At 39.8% G+C, this 23,616-nt stretch overlaps 1 protein-coding gene across 1 annotated transcript in view; it reads right to left on the reverse strand.

Moving 5' to 3' along the window:
- Positions 1-7,781: 7,781 nt before the first annotated feature.
- ECRG4 (ECRG4 augurin precursor) overlaps positions 7,782-23,616 on the reverse strand; it is a 55,190-nt gene continuing 39,355 nt past the window's right edge. The window contains exons 2-5 of the mRNA XM_036756660.1: positions 20,573-20,708; positions 15,248-15,295; positions 12,882-13,039; positions 7,782-8,966 (exon numbers count right to left, since the gene is read on the reverse strand). Coding sequence (XP_036612555.1) covers positions 8,805-8,966; positions 12,882-13,039; positions 15,248-15,295; positions 20,573-20,666 — 462 coding nt within the window. The 5' untranslated portion in view covers positions 20,667-20,708 and the 3' untranslated portion in view covers positions 7,782-8,804. The remainder of the gene's footprint in view (positions 8,967-12,881; positions 13,040-15,247; positions 15,296-20,572; positions 20,709-23,616) is intronic.

Below are 23,616 nucleotides of genomic sequence, written 5' to 3' on the forward strand. Positions count from 1 at the left end.
CCCTTATCCATAGATCTGATAACTAAACTATTCCATGCCCTCCTAATTTGTTTATGGTATCACCCTTTATGTCTAAAACACGTACCCATCTTGACCTTCTCTTGGTGTACAGTGTGAGATGTTGGTCTATACCTAGTTTCTGCCATACTGTTTTCTACTTTTTTGAGCAGTTTTTGGTTAAATAATGAGCTTTTGTTCCAAAAGCTTAGATCTTTGAATTTATCATGTACTAGATTATTGTGGTCATTTACTACTGTGTCTTGTGTACCTAATCTATTCCATTGATCCACCATGCTATTTCTTAGCTAGTGTCAGATTGTTTTGAAGACTGCTGCCTTATAACACAATTTGGGATCTGGTACGGCTATGATTTTCTTTTTAAACACGTTTAAAGCTATGCTGGCGATAGGAAAAGAGGAAGATAAAATAATACTAGGGTAGCATTTGCCTAGCCCTTTAAGGTTGGCAAAGCACTTTACAAATATGATCTCACTTTATCCTTACAACAACCCTAGGAGGAAGGTGCTATTAACATCCCCATTTTGCAGAATAGCAGATTGAAGCAAACAGAAGTTAAGTGACTTCCCTAGAGACACACAGCTAATAAGGGTCAGGGGCAGGATCTGAATTCAACTCTTCCTAACTGCAAGTCCCATCCCCTATCCGCTGAGCCATCTTGGCCGTTTAAATTAGAAGAAAACATAGGACCACTGTTCATTTGAATGGCACAAGGATAGTAGGTATTTGGGATAGGGAAGTGGACTTGGATTCAGGAAGACCTAGCTTAACCTAAACCTGTACTTAGTATCTGGGTATTGGGGTATGGAACTCACTTAACCTTGTATACCTTAGTTTCCTCATCTGTAAAATGAGCTGGAGAAGGAAATGGCAAACTAATCCAATATCTTTGCCAAGAAAACCCCAAATGAGGTCATGGAGAGTTGGACACAATGGATAGCAGTTAAACACAAAACACTGGGCAAGGCACATAACCTCTTCTTGCCTCAGTTTCCTTGGCTGTGAAACTTAATGGCCTCTAATGTTCTTCTCAACTTTAAAGATATGACCTTATCTATGATGGAGAGAAGATAAATAGTGGGAATCAGACTAGTCATAGGATTATAAACTTGGAATCAGAAGGTCATCTAGGTGAAACCTTATGTTTAACAGATGAGGAAACTGAGGTCCAGAAAGCAGAAAGAACTTGCCTAAAGATATATAGGTAGTAATGCATAGTACCACCATTCAGTGGAACTGTTTATGGACCAGCTTAACTGCCAGTGCAAGTAATAGGGTATTAATGCTGTCCTGCCCCATCCATTCCCAGCCAAATAATCCCGAGGGACAGCTCCAAATCCACTTATTCCTGATTCTTGGACTCAAACATCCAAAACAGCATTCCAGGTGTCAATGTTGTCAGATTCATAGGCCTCCTTGACCCATTAACTTGTTTCTAGGCTTCTCTCAGAGAAAGAGAAAGTGTCCCTACAGCTCTATGCTTCCCAGGTAATAGCTGAAGCAGTAGACGGGGGTCCCTTTTGGACCACATTGGTACTGTGGGAGACTAAGCCCTCATGGGTCAGAATAAGGAGTGAGTACAAAGTGTTTATTCCAAAAGTAACCCATTTCCCTTTCTCTCTTAGAATTCTTAGAATCCATTGGCCTCCACTGCACAATCCAGCCACTGTGCAGTTCTTGGGGGAGGCCAATTCCACAACCAGCATTGCTGGAATAATAGTCTGAACAGGCGTGTGCCATATTTAACAATGGCTCCCAGTCAGTCCTGGAGCCAAGAAATGTCTTTAGTGTTGTTGGAGTGGAAAAATTAATTCCAGGTAAGCCATAAGATTATGTAAGTAACTTAATTTTAAAGAGCATGGGACCCAATTTGGATATGGAAATTAAGACAGTCTTCCAAACCAGTATTTTTGTTGTTCAGTCATTTTTAGTTGTGTGCAACTTTTTGTGACCACACTGGGAATTTTCTTGGCAAAGATATTGGAGTTTGCTGTTCCCTTCTCCAGCTCATTTTATGGATGAGGAAACTGAGGCAAACAGGGTTTGCCCAGGGTAACACAGCTAGTAAGTATCTGAGGCTGGATTTGAACTCACAGAAAGGAGCTTTTCTGACTCCAGGCCCAGCACTCTATGCCCTATGGTGCCACCTAGCTTCCTCAAACCAGTATGATCTGTATGAATAGGATCCTAGTATGTAGGATCATAAGCTAATAGTGACCTGAGAGACCATGTAGTCAAAATGCCCCCATTTTACAGATGAAGAAATTGAGGCTAAATGCTTGGGCAAGGTCGCACAGGCAATAAATAGCAGGACTGGAACTCAGGTTTTTGTGACTCCAAGTTCAACTTTCTTTCCACTCTGTTGCCATAGAGAAACAAACAAACATAAAACTGGCCAGTTATACAATAGTACACTAGCTGCAGTTTTCCAGATATTCATGAACTCAGCATTTTAAGCATGATTGGACTCAGACTGCTCCCTCATCTTGATTCTATCTTCATTTGCTTCCTAGACCCCACTCAGTATGTGAAGTGGGTTTAGGCCACCTTCTAGTGTCCGCATCAGTGCTAGCTATTTGCTTACTTGGGGACAGATCCATTTGAGAAGGAGGAGATAATGTTTCTGGGGTATAATGGTATAATGAAAGGACAGCTGACTTCCAAACCAGGAAGAGCTGAGTTCAAGTTCTGCCTTTGACACACTGTCTGTGTAACTCTGAACAAGTCTTCAAAACCATAAGTGGCACCTGCACTAGAAAAGGAAGTTACTTCCTGGAAGTTCCTTATAACAATCACAGGTTAAGTCCTGATCGTTATAGCAGACTGATGGAGAGTTCAAATGAATTTAACTAAGAAGAAAGTCACACTACCATGGTGGACCCCTGAACTAATGAAAGATTTAGTACCAATCCTCAATTCCACAGCATACAACCATTGCTTTGTCCCCACGTTTTCTCCAGCTGAGACAAGCCAGTGCTTTCTAAGAGTCATTGGAAATGAAAACTGCCCCCTGAATTCCAAAATTTGGTGAGAAGTGTTGACATGAGGAGGGATGCTTCCCAAACAGTGGGGGTGAGAGTAGGCAAACAAGACTGACTCCATCGTCAGGCATTGATATGAAAATAGATTCATTAGGATAGTACAAGAAGGACAGTATTATCATAACCCCCTTAGAAACTCTTGGTGTGAGAAGGCAGAGGTTATAGGACTTAAATGTCCCCAGTAATGTTTATAGGAACACTCTGACCTTGCTTTCAAACGGCATACACATTTGGTCCAAGGAGATGCCCTAGAGTGGTCTCGTCTCGGGGGTCTCAGCTTCTTTTCCTCTCAGCTACACTATGGAAGATGGGGCTACAGCTGTGCTCAGAGGGAATCACAGGAAGTGAAGCTACAGAGGATCACTGATCAGAGTCTATGAAGAGCGTACACCATCTGCTGGAAGCTAAGGGGAAGAGGGGGAGAGGGCAGAAGAGAGAGTTATAGGAAACAGTGACCAGTCATGCCCAGTAAGAAATTCCAGGGAAGGAACATGAAGGGGGCCTGATAGAGAGGCTTGGAAGGGAACATTGACATGGAGGTTCAGACATTGGTTTTTTCCCCATATAGGGCAATAATACACGTCATGAGAAGGGTGACTGGCTTTCTGTAATCTCTGACAATGTAACTCTACACCTGGGTTGTGATACTGCTGGATTTTCATAATGAATTTGCTTCTATTCTAGGGGCATGACACCATTTTGGTGGTAGTATATACTGTGACCAAGATGTCTCACTTCTGCCCCTTTGCTAGAACTTCTGTCACTGCTGATGAGACCCTCTTGTTCCTGAAAAAAGTCCTATCTCCCTGGTATCCTGCTTCACAGTCATTTCTGCCTCATAGTCACTGCTTTCCCTCTTTTTTTTTACTCCTCCTTTCTTCTTTCTTATCCCCTCTAGAGGCAACCTCAAGGCCACATGTGGCCTTCTAGGTCCTTGGGTGCAGCCTTTTGACTGAGCCCAAGTTTTGCAGAACGAATCCTTTTATTAAGGGAATTTGTTCTGTGAAGTTCTGTGAAATCAAATAGAAACTGAAATTTAAAATTCTATTGTTTTACTTCCACCAAGGTCCTAACACAAAGCCTGATTATGGTGTGTACGCAACATAGGTGGGCAGCTAGGTAGTGCAGCGGATAGAGTGCTGGACCCTGGACTCATCTTCCTAAGTTCAAATCCTGCCTCAGTCACTTACTAGCTGTGTGACCCTGTGTAACTCTATTTGACTCAGTTTCCTCATCTGTAAAGTGAGCTGGAGATGGAAATGGCAAACCACTCCAGTATCTTTGTCAAGAAAACCCCTAATGGAGTCACCAAGAGTAGCACTCAACTGAAACAACTGAACAATAACAACAAAACAAAAACACAACAGTGGATCAGTAAAGGCTGTGCCAACAAAGCACAAGCCTTGGGTAGCCCTTCTGAGCTTGGAGGACTCTGAGAAAAAGAAAAGATGTGGAATGCAGGACTATTCTCTCTAATGGGAATATAAGGGAAACCCCCGATTGACTAGACCGAAAGCTGTATTGAACTGGAGCCACTCCTGGGGAGACATGTGCCAAAGCTCAACATTGAAGGACTTGCACTTTGGAATAATCCTTTGTTAATCCCCTTGGTACTCTTATAAAAACATGGTTGTGCCAAAGTCAGTTGGAAGATCCACCTAGTATTCTTTAAAAGAGCTGACCTCATGGGGGAGAAGAGGTGTGGGGTGGTACATAACTCATGACTTCTCAGGAAAGACACTGCTTCTCAGCTCTGGACCACTATTGTCAGCAACAGAAATTCCCAGCAAAGGTGATGCACAGCATGGGAATAGAAGGCACAGTCCATTGTGCTGGCTGGCCATGGACTATGACACCCAAAACAGAAGACGTCCCTGCTCCACTTCTCCAGAAGTATCTCTGACAGTAAATTTCCACCCACAAAAATGATGAATTCTGGGGTTGTCTCATGTCTTTATGGCAACTCTTGCAACAGAGGTGGCCTAGAAGGTAAGGGGTCATATGAGGATGAACTTACCTACGATAAGAAAGTCAAGTTGGCTGTGAAGAGGATAATGAATTTTTTAGCCACAGCAACTCGTGTGGACAATCTACTGAGGCACAGAGAGCCAGTGAGCTATAGTAGGAGAGGGCATTGGACTTGGAGTCAAGAAGAACTGAGTTTAAATCCCACGCCAGACACTTACTAGCTGTGGGACCTAGGGCAAATCACCAATCCTTCTTCACTTCATTTTCCTCATTAGTTAAATGAAGACACTGAAAACTCGGTGGTCTCCAAGGTTCCTTCCAGCTCTAAATCTATGAGCTTCTAATCTTGTAGTGATAATGTGTGACAATGAAATATGCACCTGCCCTGACAAAGTCACATATGTTTGGAAGTATTGTCATTATATGTATATGTGTATGTATTTATATACAAATGTATGTATGTATATAGAGTATATGTGTATATGTATACACAAATACATGTATACATATGAATTAAATACAGTTGCTTGTTCCCTTTTCTTAATTTCAAAATTTAGTTTAACCTTTGTTATGTCTCCATTAAAAAAATGAAACCTAAAATAGATTGATTTTTATTCTCATATAATCCTAGATCAGTGTTTCTACTCTCTTGCATTAGGAGCCATATTTAGAAAAAAGCATCCCCATCTGCCGTAACTATTTATAAAAATTATCAAGGATGTTGTATTTTCTTGCCCTTCCCCCAATTTGCTAGGTGACAGATCAGAGAACCATAGGATCATAGATTTAAAGGATGTCAGATTACTAAAGAGACTTTTCAGACATGTACTTTTCTAATCCTCTATTAATTCTCCATCAAGATTTATTAATTCTATATCTAGCATGGGCTATATGTGAGTCTAGGCCTAAAACCAATGAATCATCTCAGACTATTTATATAAAAGCATCATTCCAGGAAAAACTCACCGATGTTTCCGGTTGGGAGAAGCCGGATTAGAGAAGCAACAAAGCAATGAGGAGAAACATTTTAGGAATGCTTCTTTTTTTGTGAAATGTCCATCTTTTCATTGGTGATTAGACTAAGGGTTTGCAGAACCACCCCACCCTGCCCCCTGCCTGTCTAACTATTTCCTCCACAACCAACTTCCCAACCCACAAAGAAACTACAAACTGGAGAAGCTTCCATTCTAGAGTACCATTCAACTATGTCAGAATAAGCCCCAACTATCCTTCACTTTACTCTGACCTCTCTGGCCAGCTCCTCCATAGCTTCCTCAATCAACTGACTATCAAAGGTATTCTTTTCTCTCTAATGTCCTCCAGGTGTAGAACCATGAACCATGATCCAATCAGTTTTGCTCTTATTCTTACATGGGGTGAGTCGATTTTTTTCCCTATGCCTTCACTTACTGTCCCAGGAACATTCTTGGACAAAGAGCCCATCCCTGGCCACCACTCTCCTATGATTTCCTCCATTAGAAAGTAAGCTCCTTGAAGGGAGGGAGTTTTCTTTTTAATATGGATCCTTAGCACATAGTACAGTATTCATTTATTCTATCTAGCATGGAAAAAACAGCATAGTTTGGATTTTAAAGTCAACTATTAAAGTGAAGAATCTTCCCATACAACACTCTATGTGTAATGCATTATGCTGAAGACTTGGAAGCATATAGGGGAAATCCTAAGTGATGGAATCCTAATAAAACTGCCCCCAGCCCCAATATTTTAACTTCCTTATTATAGGCCCTACTGAACAGCATGCCCACTGCCCCTATCTAGCCACTCACACCTCCCCACCCCCACCCAACACACACACACTCAATATCGCCTCACTGCTCACTAGAACAACAGGTGTGTCCATGAACTCATATTTCTCATAGAACAGCAGGCATGTCCATGTGATGGGATCCCAGCCACTCCCTCTAACTGGCCACTGCCCCCAGACCCATTCCTCATATTTCCCACAGAAGCAGCAGATGTGTCCATGCACTCAACCATGACCACATCCATCTTGTCTCAGTCAGGACCACAATTCTTAGCCAATCAGAAAGCAGGACCACCAGGATGCCCAAGCAGGATGTGGACGCCGAAACAATAGAAGGAACTTTCCCTAAGTACGCACCGGTGCAGTAACAGTAAAGAACTGACCTAGAGCGAACTTATTACATAGAGATACTTATTATAATATCATTATCATACATACATACCCCCCCAATGGGTTTTTCTGTATGCCTTGTGGGTAATTGCATGCACAGTTCCACTGTGGCTAGGACCCTCCCCTATTACCTAATACCTTAACAAACCTCTACTGCCTTTTTTAATATTCATAATTTCTGGTATGTAATTACATCTTTACCGTATAAAAATCCAACTTGCTTTCTCTGAAGTTACTGGTTCCTCTTGGAACTTAGCCCACTTCATGAGAGGCGCCAATCTCAATAAATACCTCTACTTGGATTAGAGGTGGTCTGACTGAATTCTTTGAAACGGTTCCACCGCAACATATCATGAAACAGCAACAGTTTCTGGAGTCCCTGGGTGTGCAGAGTTTAAATTTCAACAGTTTTTGGTGTCTCTGGGTGGGCAGAGTTGAAACCACAACACTAATCATAGAATGGGAACAAAAGAGTCTTGACCTGTTGCTGTGGTGTCCCACAGCCATCTCTGAAACTTCTGAAATATTGAATGAATTAATGACAAAGTAATTAATAATGAAATGAACTAGATTTTTAACCAAGTGAAAGCAGCAAAAAGCATTTTTAAGCAAAAGTTTATTTCTGGTATAAGATATAGGATATCAATACATACCTACATCAAACTTCAGATGACATTTCTATTATTCTTTAGCAATTGCATTAGAGTCATAAACAAAAGGATATACATGGATTAAAATAAAACAGAATCATAGCAGGAATTAGAAAATACATCAGAATGGATTATGGTACCATTCAGAAATGACAAGTATAAGAGTACAAACATGGCAAGATCTATAGAAAGAGATGTAGAATGAAGAATACAATATCAAAACGAGTACACTTGCTATGATTATTTTTTTAAAAAGGAGCAACAAGATCTGATAAAAGATACACACAAGAAATAGAGACACAGAAGCGAATAAAATACTACTCAGATTATTTCTTTAAAGTTAATACACAGGGTGTCCCAAAAAGTTTTAGGGCTGTATTAAGATGCTGCCCTAAGATTTTCTGGCATCCTCTGTACCAGCCTTGATGATTGTTGTTTGTTTGTTTTTTGTCTTTTCTTTTTTTTTGAGGGGGGAAGGCAGGGCAATTGGGGTTAAGTGACTTGCCCAAGGTCACACAGCTAGTAAGTGTGCTAGTAAGTGTGCCAAGTGTCTGAGGTCATATTTGAACTCAGGTCCTCCTGATTCCAGGGCTGGTGCTCTACTCACTGTGCCACCTAGCTGCCCCTGTTTGTTTTTTAAATCAAACTTTAGACTTTTTGCATAATTTCATTTCTTCTTCCATGACAGAAAAATGACAGTTATGTGGAGTGGACCCCAACACTGAACTTATAGAAGGACATGGACAAGTTTTTTTTTTTGTTTGGCAGTGACTAAATTTATAACAAACAAACAAAATCTCTTTCAAAATGCACTAGTAAAATAGGAATAATAGCTCACAGTTATATGGTGCTTATGGTTTGCAGTGCTTGACACACACATTATTGCCGTTGATCCTCACAACAACCCTGTGAGGTAAATTAAAAACTTAAAAAAACAACCTGGTGCCTTATCCAGAACATCAGAGAAGGCACTCAATAATCGTCATAGTTGACACTGGCTCCGTGCCTGTATACGTGGGGATGCCGAGGTCCAATGGCTGCATCTTCATCATAATGACGCTGGTAGTAACCTCCATAGTAGTCATGGCCATCTCGGCCTCTGTTTATCCAATATGTAACATCATCTTCAAATTTCTGAATCAAGAAGAATTTCAAGAATATTGAATTGGGCTAACATAAGAGCCCCCTCCAGTTCCTTTCCCCTTGAAAACTATCCCCCATCAAATTCAGTGATTTCTCCCAGGTATTTTTCCAAAATAAGGTTCTTTAATTTTTTTTAATATTAAAGACTAGCACTGATGAAAAACATCTGAAAGTACGCCATTATTCTTGTGCTCAGAAGTAAATAATAACCAACTGAGAAGGAATTTACTTCAGCATTTTTCAAATTGTCTGTTATGAGGACCAATTTTAAGTCCAGTGTTAGATTTGACTTTTTTTTGACACCGTTGTTAATATAAAATTCTGGGAGTTCATCAATATAACAGTAAACTCCCAATACCAATGTAGGCAAGTGCCTGGTCCTAGGGCCTCAAGCAGCTAAATGACTCGCCTTGGATTACACAACCAATATGTGGCAGTGGCTGGGTTTGAACTCAGGTCTTTCTAACTCAGAAACTTCAAGCCCTTCGTCAAACACTTTACCATGACTGCCAAATGTTCTACTAGCTAGGACAAGGTGGGGGAAGTGAGTGTTCTTTGCCATCATTTTGTCACTTGTCATGGACAAACACTGTTTTGAACTTAGAAATAGGGTTCTCGTGAAATCCGGGAGATAGGATCAAGTCGAGTCAATGTGGGATTATTAAGCACTTACTGTATACTAGGCACTGTGCCAAGTGTGGGATAAAATACAAGGAAAGTGGAATACAAGTGGAATTAAAATACAAGGAAAAATCCAAGTCTTGCAAATAGCATTTTAATTCTCTTTCTAATGAATTATGGTGGTACTCCAATCACGTTAATTCTAGGTTCAAAAACCTTTAATAGTTCCCCTTGCCCATTACACTTAGTCTTAACTCCTCTGTGTTACTCATGGTGCAAATCTCCTTTTCTAGCCTTCTCTTTCTCATTGTGTTCCCATCAAATTCTGCTATGCTTCACTGTTTTTTAAATTAGTCCTGATAACTTTCTCACCTCCATACTTTTACTTACATTCCTTCCTTTGCCTAGAAGAGGGCACCTTTTATCTCAACCTATTGAAATCCAATTCATCCATAGAGACTCAGCTCAAATAACACATGTTTCACGATATTCTCCTGGGTCCCTTAAATCACTATGAATTCTTGTTCCTAAAAATCTTGTGACACTCTCTACCTCTCTATGACATTCTTCATTCTGCCATGTCTATAGCTATGTGTCCCCTTGTCTTATTCTCCTCACTCAAATGTAAATTTCTCAAGATCAGGGACCATTTTTCTTATATTTGCCTTTACCAATGTCTTGCATACAATAAGAGCTTGAAGTTCTTTCTTGAATTGAAGTAAAAATTAATAATAGCATACAAATAAGTGATACAAGTGTGGTATTGGTTGAGGTAGCTAGGCGGTACAGTGGATTAAAGTGCCAGACCTAGAGTCAGGAAGACTCATCTTCCTGAGTTCAGATGTGGTCTCAGATACTTGCTAGCTATGTGACCCTGGGCAAGTCACTTCACCCTGTTTGCCTCAGTTTCTCATCTGTAAAATGAACTGGAGAAGGAAATGGCAAATCACTCCAGTATCTTTGCCCAAAAAACCCCAAGTGGGGTCACAGAGTGGGACACAAATGGGGACACAACTGAAACAATTGAACAACAACAAATAGGTTACACGTGTTATGGGAAATCAAAGCAGGAAGATATCATTATAGGTTGAAGTACAATTGTTGGATATCTTCATAGCATTTTAGGTCACTGGAGTAAGTAGGTCTTGAAAGAGATTATAGAAGTTATGTAAAGGACATCAGGTATATCTCTCTAGGAGCTTGATTATAGAATCATAGCTAATGAGCTGCAAGGGACTGTAACCCCCTCATTTTACAGAGGAGGAAATTAAGGCTCAAAGAGGTTATGACTAACCCCAAGCAACAGTGGCACAGCTGAAATGTGAACCCCAGTTCTCTGATTCTAAATCCACTATTCCTTCTACTATACTTTTCTGTGCTTTTCAGAACCTATGTAAATGTGAGCTCTTGGATCTTGCTTTCTTTGTGGCCTTTTCGGGGGTATCTGGAAGGAAGCAGGGAAGTGCTAGCTCTCCCCCCTGTCCCATGTTTCTTGGCTGTTGTTGAGTCATTTTTCAGTCATGTCCAACACTTTGTGACACCATTTGTGATGTTCTCAGCAGAGATACTGGAGTGGTTTGCCATTTCCTTCTCCAGCTCATTTTACAGATGAGGAAACTGAGTCAAAAAGGGTTAACTGACTTCCCCAGGGTCACACAGCTAGTAAGTGTGTGAGACAAGATTTGAACTCAGATCTTTCTGACTCCAGGTCTAGCTCTATCTGCTGTACCACCTAGTGGTCCCTGTACCACGTTGCTGCCCTCGGTTAATTTTGCTATGTTCCAGTTTGGGTCCGAAGTACTCATAAGGAAAGAGAAGTGGTACAATGAGGTAAGTCACTCTTCAAGATGTCCTGGTATCCTCTTTTTTGTAAACTGTTTTTTTTGCACAATTGCCTTTTATATCCTCATTTAAATTTAAGCCTAATCCTTGTTTTTCTCATTCCTAGGCTTAGGTTGGAATTTAGGTTTAAAATACATTTTTTTTCATCATTTCTACTGAGTACTTATGTTGTACCACCCACTCCAAAATGGGAGTCAGATTCTGAGTTCTCCTGTCGAATATTTCCAGTGGCTCCACTCAGAGAGGCCATCCATGGAGGCAAAGGGCATTCAGTTCCATGACTTTCCTCAGTCTCCCTCCACCTTCTACTAGCATTAGCTAGAGTTTTTCCTATGAAGACTTCCTCTACAAGCCTAACAGTGTTTTCCATCTGATGTATAATATGCACAACTCTAATGATGCTGAGTTTATTTTTGCCAATTCATTCTCTGCCAAAATATTCCAGAAGCCAGGAGGAGCCAAGTTTTTAACATATCTCTAACTTTTCCCTGCTACAATTATTCTTTTAAAAAGTTCTAAAATAGAGGATACCATGTATTTATTTTCTATGCATGAGGCAAATATATATGTTATGTCAGGGAATCTTTCAGCTACAGACTATGTGTAGATGGACTAAAAACTGCTTTTACTACAGCCTTTCTGGAAACCACCCTGTAAGCAGCTATGAATGAATCCCTGTTTTCTTTTAAATGTCATTTTCTCTCCCTCCCCCATTCTCACATCCCATGGCCCCAACTTTGTTGTTTTTGACATTTTTGAGGTGAAGTTGGAAGACTTTTTCATGCTCATGATACTAGATACTCTCAGGAGATCCAGGCAAAGACTGAGAAATGGAGGTAAATGCATGCCTCAGCAAACCTCCCTCCCAGACATGTTGGATGGCAGTGTCTCCTGATCTAGACAGACCAGTACAAAGATATTACTCTATTACCAAATCACAGTTAAAAGCTCCAATTGAGAGTCTTACATTGTTAGGAGACAAGTGATTTGTAGAACTTAGGTTAAAGGCAATAGTCAACATTAGTTCCAGAGGGTAAATGGAAAACATGCACACACACACACACACACACACACACACACACACACACACACACACCCAACACACACTTCCCTTATTTGGAGAGAGATGTGGGGGATTACAGATGCAGAATAGGGCATCTGTCACATCAGACACAGTCCCTATTTTGCCCAGTTCTATTCAACTGTTTTTCCCTATGATAAGGCAAGACTCTAAAGATAGAGAGAGAGAAATATCAGAAAATGTCTCATATAAAAATTTTTTAAAATATCAATAAAACTTTTTTTTAAAAAAAAAAAGCAACATACACAAACTAAAGAAAACCAATAATTTATGTTCTGGATCCTCAACACCCTCATCTCCCCTTTCCCCCATCCTCTATATGAAGGCAGAGTATCCCAGAGTTAAAAAAAAAGTATACCTACAGTTTCATCAAAACCCATGTAGAGAAATTGCTGATACCACTGCTGCACATCTGGCTGACTTCGATCCCACAGCTGGCGTTTCTGGCGTTTCAAGTTGCTTAAAAATTCCTTTGCTTTGCTTTCACCTACTGAAACTTCTGTCTTAGTTGGATCAGATGCTGAAATGATCAATTCCCCCCATCCCCCAAAGTACATGACATGATTTTTCTCCCTCCTGGCATGAATCAATATAAAAATGCATTATATTTCCTTCACAACTCCATTCCTACCATGCCATGCTGAAAAATACAGCCTCAATATTCATGACAAATGGTTCCATCACCTCCATGCTTCTACATGTTGGTCTATTAAGTCATATTTCTTTGGAGGACAAATTGGAGAGGTTGAAGGGAATATATGTCACTGAAGAGCTTCCAGGGTCCAGGAAGTCTTCAATCCCTGGATAGAACTGCTATTCCACTAATGATCCCAGGGGCCTATGCAACAAAGCTTGACCACAAGCCTTCTGCCACCATAAATGAGCTACATTCAGCCTGTGGGCACAAAAAACTCATTAAAGGACAAGCATGGAACCTTTCAGTTACAGGCATAGTGCCTAACCAAGTACTTTGTAGGCCCATGTCTTTCTGCCCAGGATGCAAATCAGAAGAAGCTTCTTCTCTTCTAAGAAAGCAAAAACACAATCCAATTCAATCCAACAAGAATTTAAGTATCTGACAGGCACTGTTCTGCGGGGGAAGCATGAATAACTAGGGGAAATTAAGACAGGCTTCCTATAATAGATAACACTTGAGCTGAGCTTTAAAGGGAACTAAGGACTGCAAAATTTGGAGGTGAAATAGGAGAATATTCCAGGAAACAGTGTAGGGAGTTACCTATACCAAAAAATAAAAATAAAAATTACAATCTTTTAAGGTATAATAGGGGTTTGGCATCCATTTAGATCACCCAAAATGATTTCATCCACCCTGCTTCCCTAGGAATTGCTAATCCTCCATCATAGATATGTTTGTAATATAGGACAAAGATCACTGATGTCTAGAAGCTTAGAAATATAAAATTTTAGGCCCGAAAGGAACAATTTCAGGGCTCATTGGGTCTAACCCCAATTTACAGATAAGGAAACTCAGGCCCAGGAATGTGGGTGGCTCTCCCAAGGTCATAATAGAAGAACTAGGTCTCTGGATCTAGAGGTACTGCAAGATTCTGAATGAGAGAAGAAAGATCTCACTATCAGTTAATCAATAAGCATTTATTTAGCTTCCACTATGTTCCAAGGACTGCACTAGGTACTGAGGCTATGAATATAAAAAAGTGAAATGATCCTTCACCATATTATATTTACTAAGCCATAAAAGACTTTAAAGAAAAGCCTTAAAAAAAGATATCAAGATTGCTTCCAGTGTTTTTTTTATTATTATTACATTACTGTTACTGAGAATCTTTGAGCTCTTGTTTTTTATAACATTTTTAGGTTATATTTCCAAACATAGGGAAGTGGTTAAATATATTGTGGCATTGCAGAACAATTAAATCAAATAAGTCAATAATTATGAGAGATACAAAGAAGACTCAGGGGGAAATTTTCTTTGAAATACTGCAAAGAAAAAAATAAAAAAGGAGAACCAGACAGAAGAATGGAATACACGTTACCTATGAACAGAGGAGGAAAAGTGAATGAAAGTGAATGTATTGATGGAAGCCTGGCAGGAAGGACTGAAAAAAATGTAATGAAACTTTATGAATAGAAATTAATTTAGATGTAAATGTCACTAAACAAGTATAGTTTATGTTGCTGTTTAATGCTGTTATTTCTTTCTTAACTGTTTTTAAAATATATAAGACTAGATGATCTCTCAGGTTGCTACCAGGTAAAAGCAATGTGATTTAAGGAATATTTTCCATAACAATGGCTGAAGACAAAAAAGGGTTTTCTATTTAATCTTCAGCTCATAGAAAATTCAACTAACCAGAAAAGCTGCATTCCCTAAGTATTCCATGAGATTGAAATTTTATTGCACTTTAAAGAACAATAGACTAAAAAAGAAATATACTTGAATTCAAAGAGACACACCCTAAAATGTCCCATGGTTTTAAAAAGAATCAAAATTCAATTAACACTGAAACATTGTGGTTCCTTTTTTCTCAGTACACACTGGCAGATTTCTAGAGGAACAACCTTTATCAATTTATCGGCAAGATTATTAAGCTAATATAACACTACATACACACCTTCAAATTGACTAAGCAGAAACACTTTTGATTTATCAAAAGCATGTCTCCAGGTGAGAGAGCATTCACAACTTTGTTTTGATATGCTTCAATCCTGCTAAGAACACAAAACTTGAAAATTTCAGTCTATTTACCTTCTCGTTTTTGAAGCATGAGCTTGAGTTTGTTTCCTCTTGTGCCATCTAAAAGGAAGAAAAATAAATATCAGCTGCAGGAGTGCATGGTCCCCTTTATTTACTCTAAAGCAAAGATCAAAGCTTGGAAAACAGAGGGGGCAGCTAGGTGTCAAAGTGAATACAGTGCTGGACCTGGAGTCAGGAAGACCTATCTTCCTGAGTTTGAATCTAGCCTCACACAGTTACTAGTTGTGTGACCCTGGGCAAGTCACTTAACCCTGATTGCCTCAGTTTCTCATCTGTAAAATGAGTTGGAGAAGGAAATGGCAAAAGACTCCAGTAAAGACTCCAAGAAAACCCCAAATGGGGTCATGAAGAGCAGACACAACTGAAATGGCTGAATAACAATCTTATTATGAGTCAACAGTCTGACATAACAAACAGAAAAAAAAGTAAATTCAAACTTAGAATGTTTTAAGAGAGATGTGATACACGATATAAAGGAACGGGCAGTCCTACAGTACTCTACTCTAGACGGACCACATATGGGGTATTGTGTTTGAGTCTGGGCACTAACTTTTGGGAAGGACACTGATCAACTACTAGAGGAGAGGTGGGGAACCTGTGGCCCTTTTGCAGTCTTTTGACTGAGCCCAAGTTTTATAGAACAGATCCTTTGATTGAGGGATTTGTTCTGTGAAGTTTGGATTTGGTCAAAGGGCCACACTTGAGGACCTAGAGGACCTCATGTGGCCTTGAGGCCACAGGTTCATCACCCCTGAACTAGAGCAAGTCCAGAAGAGGGAGACTAGGATGGCTAGGAAACTGGACATCCTGCCATAAAAGGTCCCCTTAAAGAAACTGGAGATGTTCAGCTTAGATAACAATTAGGGGAGACAGGACAGCCACCTTCAAGTATTTGAAGGGCTGTTATACAGAAGGTGTGTTAGATCTGGGTTTGTTCCCAGAGGAAAGAACCAGAGGAACAGATGGAAGGTGCAAAGAGGCAATTTTATGCCAAATGTCAACAATCCAAAAAAGTAGAATGGGTTACCTTGGGAGGCAGTGGCTTTACTGAAAGCCTTCACACAGATTGAATGACTACTTGTCATGGATTTTGGAGAGGTGGTTCCATATAGGATAAAGTTAAATTTGATGACTTTTAAGAGCTGTTCCAACCGAGATTCTGTGAAAAGAATTATCTTCCTGATCCCTTCTACATAGACAAGCAGCAAGGAGCAAATGTTTCCAAACAGGAGTGTACCAATGACAAGAGTCATTTAAGGCAGAATATATTTGCATCTTATTATGGATCAGGATATTTTCATGAATTTTTCTCCAGGTGGTACCTTTCCCCGCTGTCTTTCATTAAAATGATAAACCGATTTTTTTTCTCCCAAGTTTTTCAGAATTTTTCTTAAAAACAAAGCTTGTTTTTCCAACTTCTTCTAGCATGTCACTCTATCTGATCTTTTCTTAGGGTCAGAGATTTAAAACTGGAAGTGACCTTAGAGACAATTAAACCCAATCCCCTTATGCTACAGTTGAAGAAACTGAGTCTGAGAGAGAATGAGTAACTTGCCCAGGGTCATGCTGATAACTATCTGAGGGAGATCTTTCCGACTCCACACCCATCACTCTGATCACTATACCAGTGATGTACCATATTTTGTATGTTTATCCTGTAGTCAAATAGTGTTCAAATAAAATGACAGGGGAGATTAAATTGGGGAAAACCATCGTTCTGAGGTCACTAAAAGTTTTATTTAAGTTTGCCAGTCCTGAGACAGGCTAGGACAGCTCCAACAAAACATTGATTGCAGTAATGATTGCCAGAATTAGTTCAGTTCTGAAGGTGTTTCTAGGTCCTGGGAACATTTTGTTAGGAAATAACAGGCCTGGCCTGATGGAATGATGTCCAAGAAAACATTTAGAGGATTGGTACTATAATTTACTTTGAAATGTTTGACCAAGTCCGCACAGTCTGGCTTTCGATCACCCACATGATAATCCATCAGCTTGTCATTTAACAGATCGTGTTCACAACTCCTGGGTTGACATATATACAAAATTAGATGGCCCCAGGTACTGTTCACTTCTTGTGTGGAACATTTGAAGATTAAGGAACAGGACATAGTCTTGATTTTCAAATTTGACCTGGTTTTAGGGGCTGATGATTAGGTTGTACTTTCTTAAAATTAACATAGAATCACCTGCCAAAGAAAATGTAAGTACTGAAAAAAGCACTAGACTGGCAGTTGCTTTGGGTCACATTTTAGCTCTGTTTCTTAGTACTATATACGCACAGTATATAGTACTCTGTTCATATACACATATGTAAAAATATACACACATATAATGTATATTTTAAGATATTTCACTATAACTTATTTCCTTGATAATCCTTTTTGTTATTTATAGATACATAGAGAAATTATATATAAACATACATAAACATATATATATAATTATATATTTAAATAACCATTTCAAAATAACTGACTTCCTTTATAATCAAACTTACTTTATGTTATTATTATGCATGTATGCATATGCATATGTATACATACATATATATACATGTACAATGTATATACATTTTATCTAAATATACAGAAATTTGGACATATTCAAATTATTTATTTTAACAGCTATTTCAATATAATTGATTTTTGTAACCCTATTTACTTTGTTACACACACACACACACACACATGCACACACATTTTTCATATCCAAGGTTAAGGTCTTCTGGATTCAGTGATGTGTTAAAGATCTCCTAGTTCTAAATTCTATGATCAGTTTAAATCCCAAGTTCTCAAGTGAACAGTTATTATCTTTACCCTCATTCAATCAGTGCAAAGTGAGCTATAAAATTCTATCACAGGTAATTTTAATTGAACGATATTTGTCATAAAGAAATGAAGAATAAATAATATTAACTATTTTTCCTCTGTATCACAGATTTCCCATCTCAACACTATTTGTTAATGTCATCAAGGGTGGTGGCAACTAGGTGGCACAGTGGATAGAGCACTGGGCCAGGAGTCAAGAAGACTCATCTTCTTCAGTTCAAATCTAGCCTTGGACTCTTGTGACACTAAACAAGTCACTTAACCTTCGTTACCTCAGTTTCTTCATCTGTAAAATGAGCTGGAAAAGGAAATGGCAAACCACTCCAGTATCTTTGCCAAGAAAACCCCAAATGGCACCAAGAAGAGTGGGACAGGACTGAAAAATGACTCAACAACAGAGGAAGATGGGATATGAAGAGTCAGACATAGCCAAACAACAGCATCATTGAAGTAGGATAGTAAAGCATTGTCATCTTCGTTGGCATTGAATCTCCCAAGGAGTTCAAATTTACTTCTTGGTGACAGATCAATATTAATTGTACTAGTAGGTTATTCAAGTATATGTATATGTAAATATAAATGCTCCCAAAGATTTCTGGGAAATGTAGGATAGACCCTTTTAATTTATAAATATATGGGAACATTTCATTACCAAATACCGAATTTTTTGCACTAACTTAACAAATAACAATTATTGAAAATAACAACTCATAGCTAATATTTAATCAAAATAGCCTCTTTTTAAAAAGTCAGGGAGGCCAACTATATGAGGAAATTCAAGTATTAATAATGCTGGGTGTCTTCACAACCCTCTTTGAGTTCCAGTGTCTCCAACCTATCTCATGAACTTTGATGAGAATGTTGTATAGTGAAGTGAGCATGGGGTCTGGAATCAGGGATCCTGGGTTCAAATCCTACCTCTGACTGTGAGGAAGTCACCTCATCTCCCTAGGTTTTAGTTTCTCTCACTAAAAAGTGAAGTCATTAGACTACAAAACCTCTGAAATCACTTCCAGCTCCAGAGCTATGGTCCAATGTATAAAATCTCAAAATAGGAAGCAACCTCCAAAGTAATCTAATGTTATTCAAACAGGAACAACATCCATGAGATGTTGTTATCCAGCCCCTGTCAGAAAACTTTTAGTGATGGAGAACTCACTGCCTACCAAAGTTGTACATTCTACTTCCTAATTGAAAGAACTTTTTCCTTACAAGGAGCTGAAATCTACTTTTCTGCTCCACCCACTGATCCTAGCTTTACCTACTGGGTTCAAATAGAACTTGAATGGATTCTCACTCTTCTTCCCAGAGGACTTTGTTCCTGATCTCCACTTGGAACACAGCCCTGAAGTTCAGACCAAGCTTGTACTGTCCACTGCCTTGTTAATTACCAAATATATTTTCATAGCTTCTTTCCTCAACTAGGCAGAATGAAAAGTAAAATGACTCTCAGAAAGCCCTTGTAAACCTCAGACTTGGGCTGCTACTAACCTGTGCTACAGAAATAAATTTTTGTATGACAAAAGAAATGAGGAACCCCAAAGGTGATATGATTTTACCTCCACTGTCACCCACTCACTTAATGACAAAATTCTTTAGGGGCACGTGGTGTAAGAAGAAGAGGGGAACAATGGGAAGTGTCCAAACAGGGAGTGATTCTCAGCATCTCCACCTGCTCATGAACATACACACCTGAAAACCTAAAATGGACTCCTAAACGTTCCCTCATCTTTGTCATCTTCTGTCCACTAGAAGACTCAGAATTGCCATACACTTTTGCTCACTTTCTTAAAGTTTACAAAGAACTTTCCTCACAATGACATTGTGAAGCAGGTAGCACATTACCCCATTGGGGCATTCTGGGGAGTGGATTGTGGACCTGAGATTTCACCTATGTTGAGAACTCCTGCTCTGCAATTTATCATTTTAGATAGCCATCTAAGAGCAGGGAGAAGTTAAGTGACTCACCCACAGTCACCCAGACAACAGGAGTCTGAGGCAGGTCTCAAACTTAGCTCTTTCTGATTCAGAAGTGGACCCTCAATCCACTCTGCCACCTGCCTCTTACACTCAGATGAACAAAACCAAGGGTCAGAGGTGTTAAGTCACTTGTTTGTGGTCACACAGGCATGAAGAGTCATATCTCTTTCATGGCTCTTTTCTCTACAGCACCTGCTTGTCTAACCTAGACCCACTTGCTGATCTAAAGTTGTTGCCTGAGCTTTCTGTCTTTTCTCCCTCCCACTCTGGGCACAACATAAGGAGACTGTCTTCTTGACGACCTTTTCCTCCCAATATTCCACCCCACCCCACCCCACGCCATCCCATCCTATCCCACCCCATCCCACCCCATCCCATGTCCCTAGCACAAGCAGCTTCCCAGGTTGCAAGGTCAAGCGCAGTGCTATCGGGCACTCCCTCCGGCCCTCCTGAGTCTCTCCGCTTCCCAGCCCCGGACAGCGCCACACAGTGCAAAGGTCTCACTCACTTGGCCCCAGGCACAGCAGTAGGACTAGCGCCAGGGCAGCCAGAGCTAGTACCCGGCTGGAGGTGAGCTGGGAGCTGGAGGAGGCAGAACCCATCTCTGCTGGCAGCTGCTCGCGGCGATGCTCTCGGACTCTCAGCTGCAGGGACAAAGCGAGGTGCTAGTAAGGGGGACGGAGAACAAATAGACTTACACACGCGATCCCCCCCACCCTCCCTCCTCACTCCAAGACCCCCAACTGGTCAGACCCAAACTGGCCGGCAGTCATAACAGGAAAGAGTATTGTGCAAACACGCGCACAAACCCAGACATACACCCGCGGCTTCTGCTGCTCAATTAGTTCTTTTCAGCTCCTGCCTGGAAGTTGATTGAATAATCCTCTAGGCTCCCGCTCCAAACAGAAAAATTGGCCCAAAGCGAAGGGGACCGTGCCAAAGTGCACACAGTAGTACATAGTGGTCCACTATTCCTTTCCTCGCTGAATGAAGCCTTTTCCCTCCTAGCCCTGTGGTTGTTTTTGAGTTTTTCCCCATCTTTTGCTGTACTCTCTCTTGGCAGTGGAATTCCAGTAGATTTTTTTTTAAAGAGCATAACTGCAAACACATACTGTAAGGCTCAAGCTTCAAGAATACCAAGTCTCCGGGTTATACAAAGTGGTTCCCTACTCCTGCTTCCCCTCTGTCTCCCTTTTCCTATCCTCAGGATCTAGAAACAGGCAGATGCCTAATTTATACCTTCTGTCCCTACTGCATACCTGGCCATGAGAGTACTTATGTTTTACACCTGTAAAGAGGGTCCCTACACCAAAGAAATCCAAGGCGCATCTAAGTAAGGATAAGTAAGAAGTACACTTGTGTAGTGAAAAGAGCATTGGTCTAAAGGACTGACCGATTAATCAATTCCAAATCCAACTAACTTTCTACATTTAGTCCACTAAAAATAAGGAAATCATGAGAGAGTTGGTCAGATCCATCCAGAAATCCAGGAATACTATGTTTTTCAGCTAATCAATCAATAAGCATTGATTAAGTGCCCACTAGAGTGTAGGAAGTGATGTGTAATAAAGTTAGAAAGGTATTTGGGGCCCAGATAAAACAACAACAACTGAACAGAGGATGTTCCTAATGGCCATAGGCAGTCATTGGCATACAGAGGAAATGATATGGACAGAGCTGAACTTTAGGAAAATCACTTAAGCAAGTATAAGGAGGATTCTTTGGAAAGTTGAGAGGTTTCAGGCAAGGAGACCAATTAGGAGGCCATTCCTATAGCCTAGGAAGGAGGTGATGAGGGACTGAACTGAATGTGGGTAATGGTTGGCTGTGGGAGTTTAGAAAAAGGTTGTGAGAGTTGCTGTGGAGGAAAAAAATACTGTGGAAGGAAGATTTAACTGATAGGACTGTGTGCATCATTTTACAAAATCTGAAAAGGCTCCTTGATTGAATTATAAGCAAAAGATTGGTCATGCCCCAGGTGGCCCTTAAAATACAGTAGAACAGTTCCAGAGCTTGTCAGTTCAAGAGAGTTTGAGGCACAGTTAAAATATTTCCAACAGGAAGCAGAGACTCACATTTTCCATGGAATCACAAACACAGAGGAGAGTAGAATTCAAAACAGAAAATAATTTCAAAGCTGACTATGGGTTTAAGAGAGAGCTAGCCCTGGCAATGGAGTGATGGAGAGGAGCAGACTCAGGGAATTTATCTAGCTGATCTCCCTAACAAAGATGCTGGACTGAGAAGGGCACAGCAAAAGGACTCCACGAGAAAAGAATGTGTGTACCAGAAGTATGAATGACCCCAGCCACAAGTGTTTCTGAAGTGTGTACCTCTATACAACAGACTCTAAGTCTGTGCTCACACAGATGCTTTGTGTATTTGTGTATTGTGTATTTGTGTATTATATATTTGTGTATATGTGGGAGAACATACCCCAGGTGTAGGAAGAGGGGTGTTTGAAGCTTTTGTTCTAGCTAAGCCATCTTAGAAACTGCCTTTGCTTTGAGCTAAGTGTGTCTACTCATTATCTTTTAAAGGCAAATTCAATGGTGGGGGCTTGTGTGCTACGAACTATACCTTTTGATCTAAGATCACATCCACTAAACCAAGAGATGCAGACTGTAAGTCTGAATTTTTTGTTTTGTTTTTGGTGGGGGGAGACTCCATGAAGAAGATGCTATAATAGATTGCATTACAAATGTTTGATTGTATTCAGCTACTTGGAACTTGTAACACATTTTCCCATAGAAACAGTATTTCTATGTTTCAGTTATTTATATGTCAAGTTTTCATAAATACAAAACTTCCTTTTAGGATGATACTAAAAAGTATTAGTATCTTTGAACAGTTTTTCAGAAAAAGAATTATAAGGCAGCAATGATTATAGGAAATTTACAATCATTAATAATAAGAGAAAAATAAATTAAAATAACTTTGAGGCTTCACCTCACCCTTAGCAAATTGGCAAAGATGTACAAAAAAAGTCAGGGTTGGAGAGACTATGAAAAAAGAGGCACACGAGTATACCATTATTAATTGGTCCTACTATTCCAGAAAACGATCTGGAATAATGTGAGAAAAGTGACTTTATTATTTGAACCTACCACAAAAAAGATCATATATAATCCAAGAAGATCAAAGGTATGAAGAAATACCTAAAGTATACTAAAATATTCATAGCAGAACTTTGTATGGTAACAAAGAATTGGGGGCATATGGTTGCCCATCATTTCAGGAATGTGTGAACAAACTATAGGGTGTGAAAGCAATGGAATATTACTGTGTACTAATCAATGATGAAGTCAGAGAAGGATGAGAAGATTCCTGTGAACTGACCCAGCCTGAAGTAAGTGGAACAAGAAGATAATGACTAAAATAAGGTAAATTATAAAAGCAGTAAAAGGTAGTCAGACTCTGTTAATTGTAGTAACTAAACTTGGTCCTGGATAACAAATAATGAAAGCTATCTCTAAAGCAGAGAGAGGAAGTACTTCAAGGACAGAATGTTACATATAAGGTCACTGTATTGGTTATTTTTTGCTGGACTGT

Source organism: Trichosurus vulpecula, chromosome 4, assembly GCF_011100635.1.
Source record: "Trichosurus vulpecula isolate mTriVul1 chromosome 4, mTriVul1.pri, whole genome shotgun sequence".
NCBI classification, from domain to species: Eukaryota; Metazoa; Chordata; class Mammalia; order Diprotodontia; family Phalangeridae; genus Trichosurus; species Trichosurus vulpecula.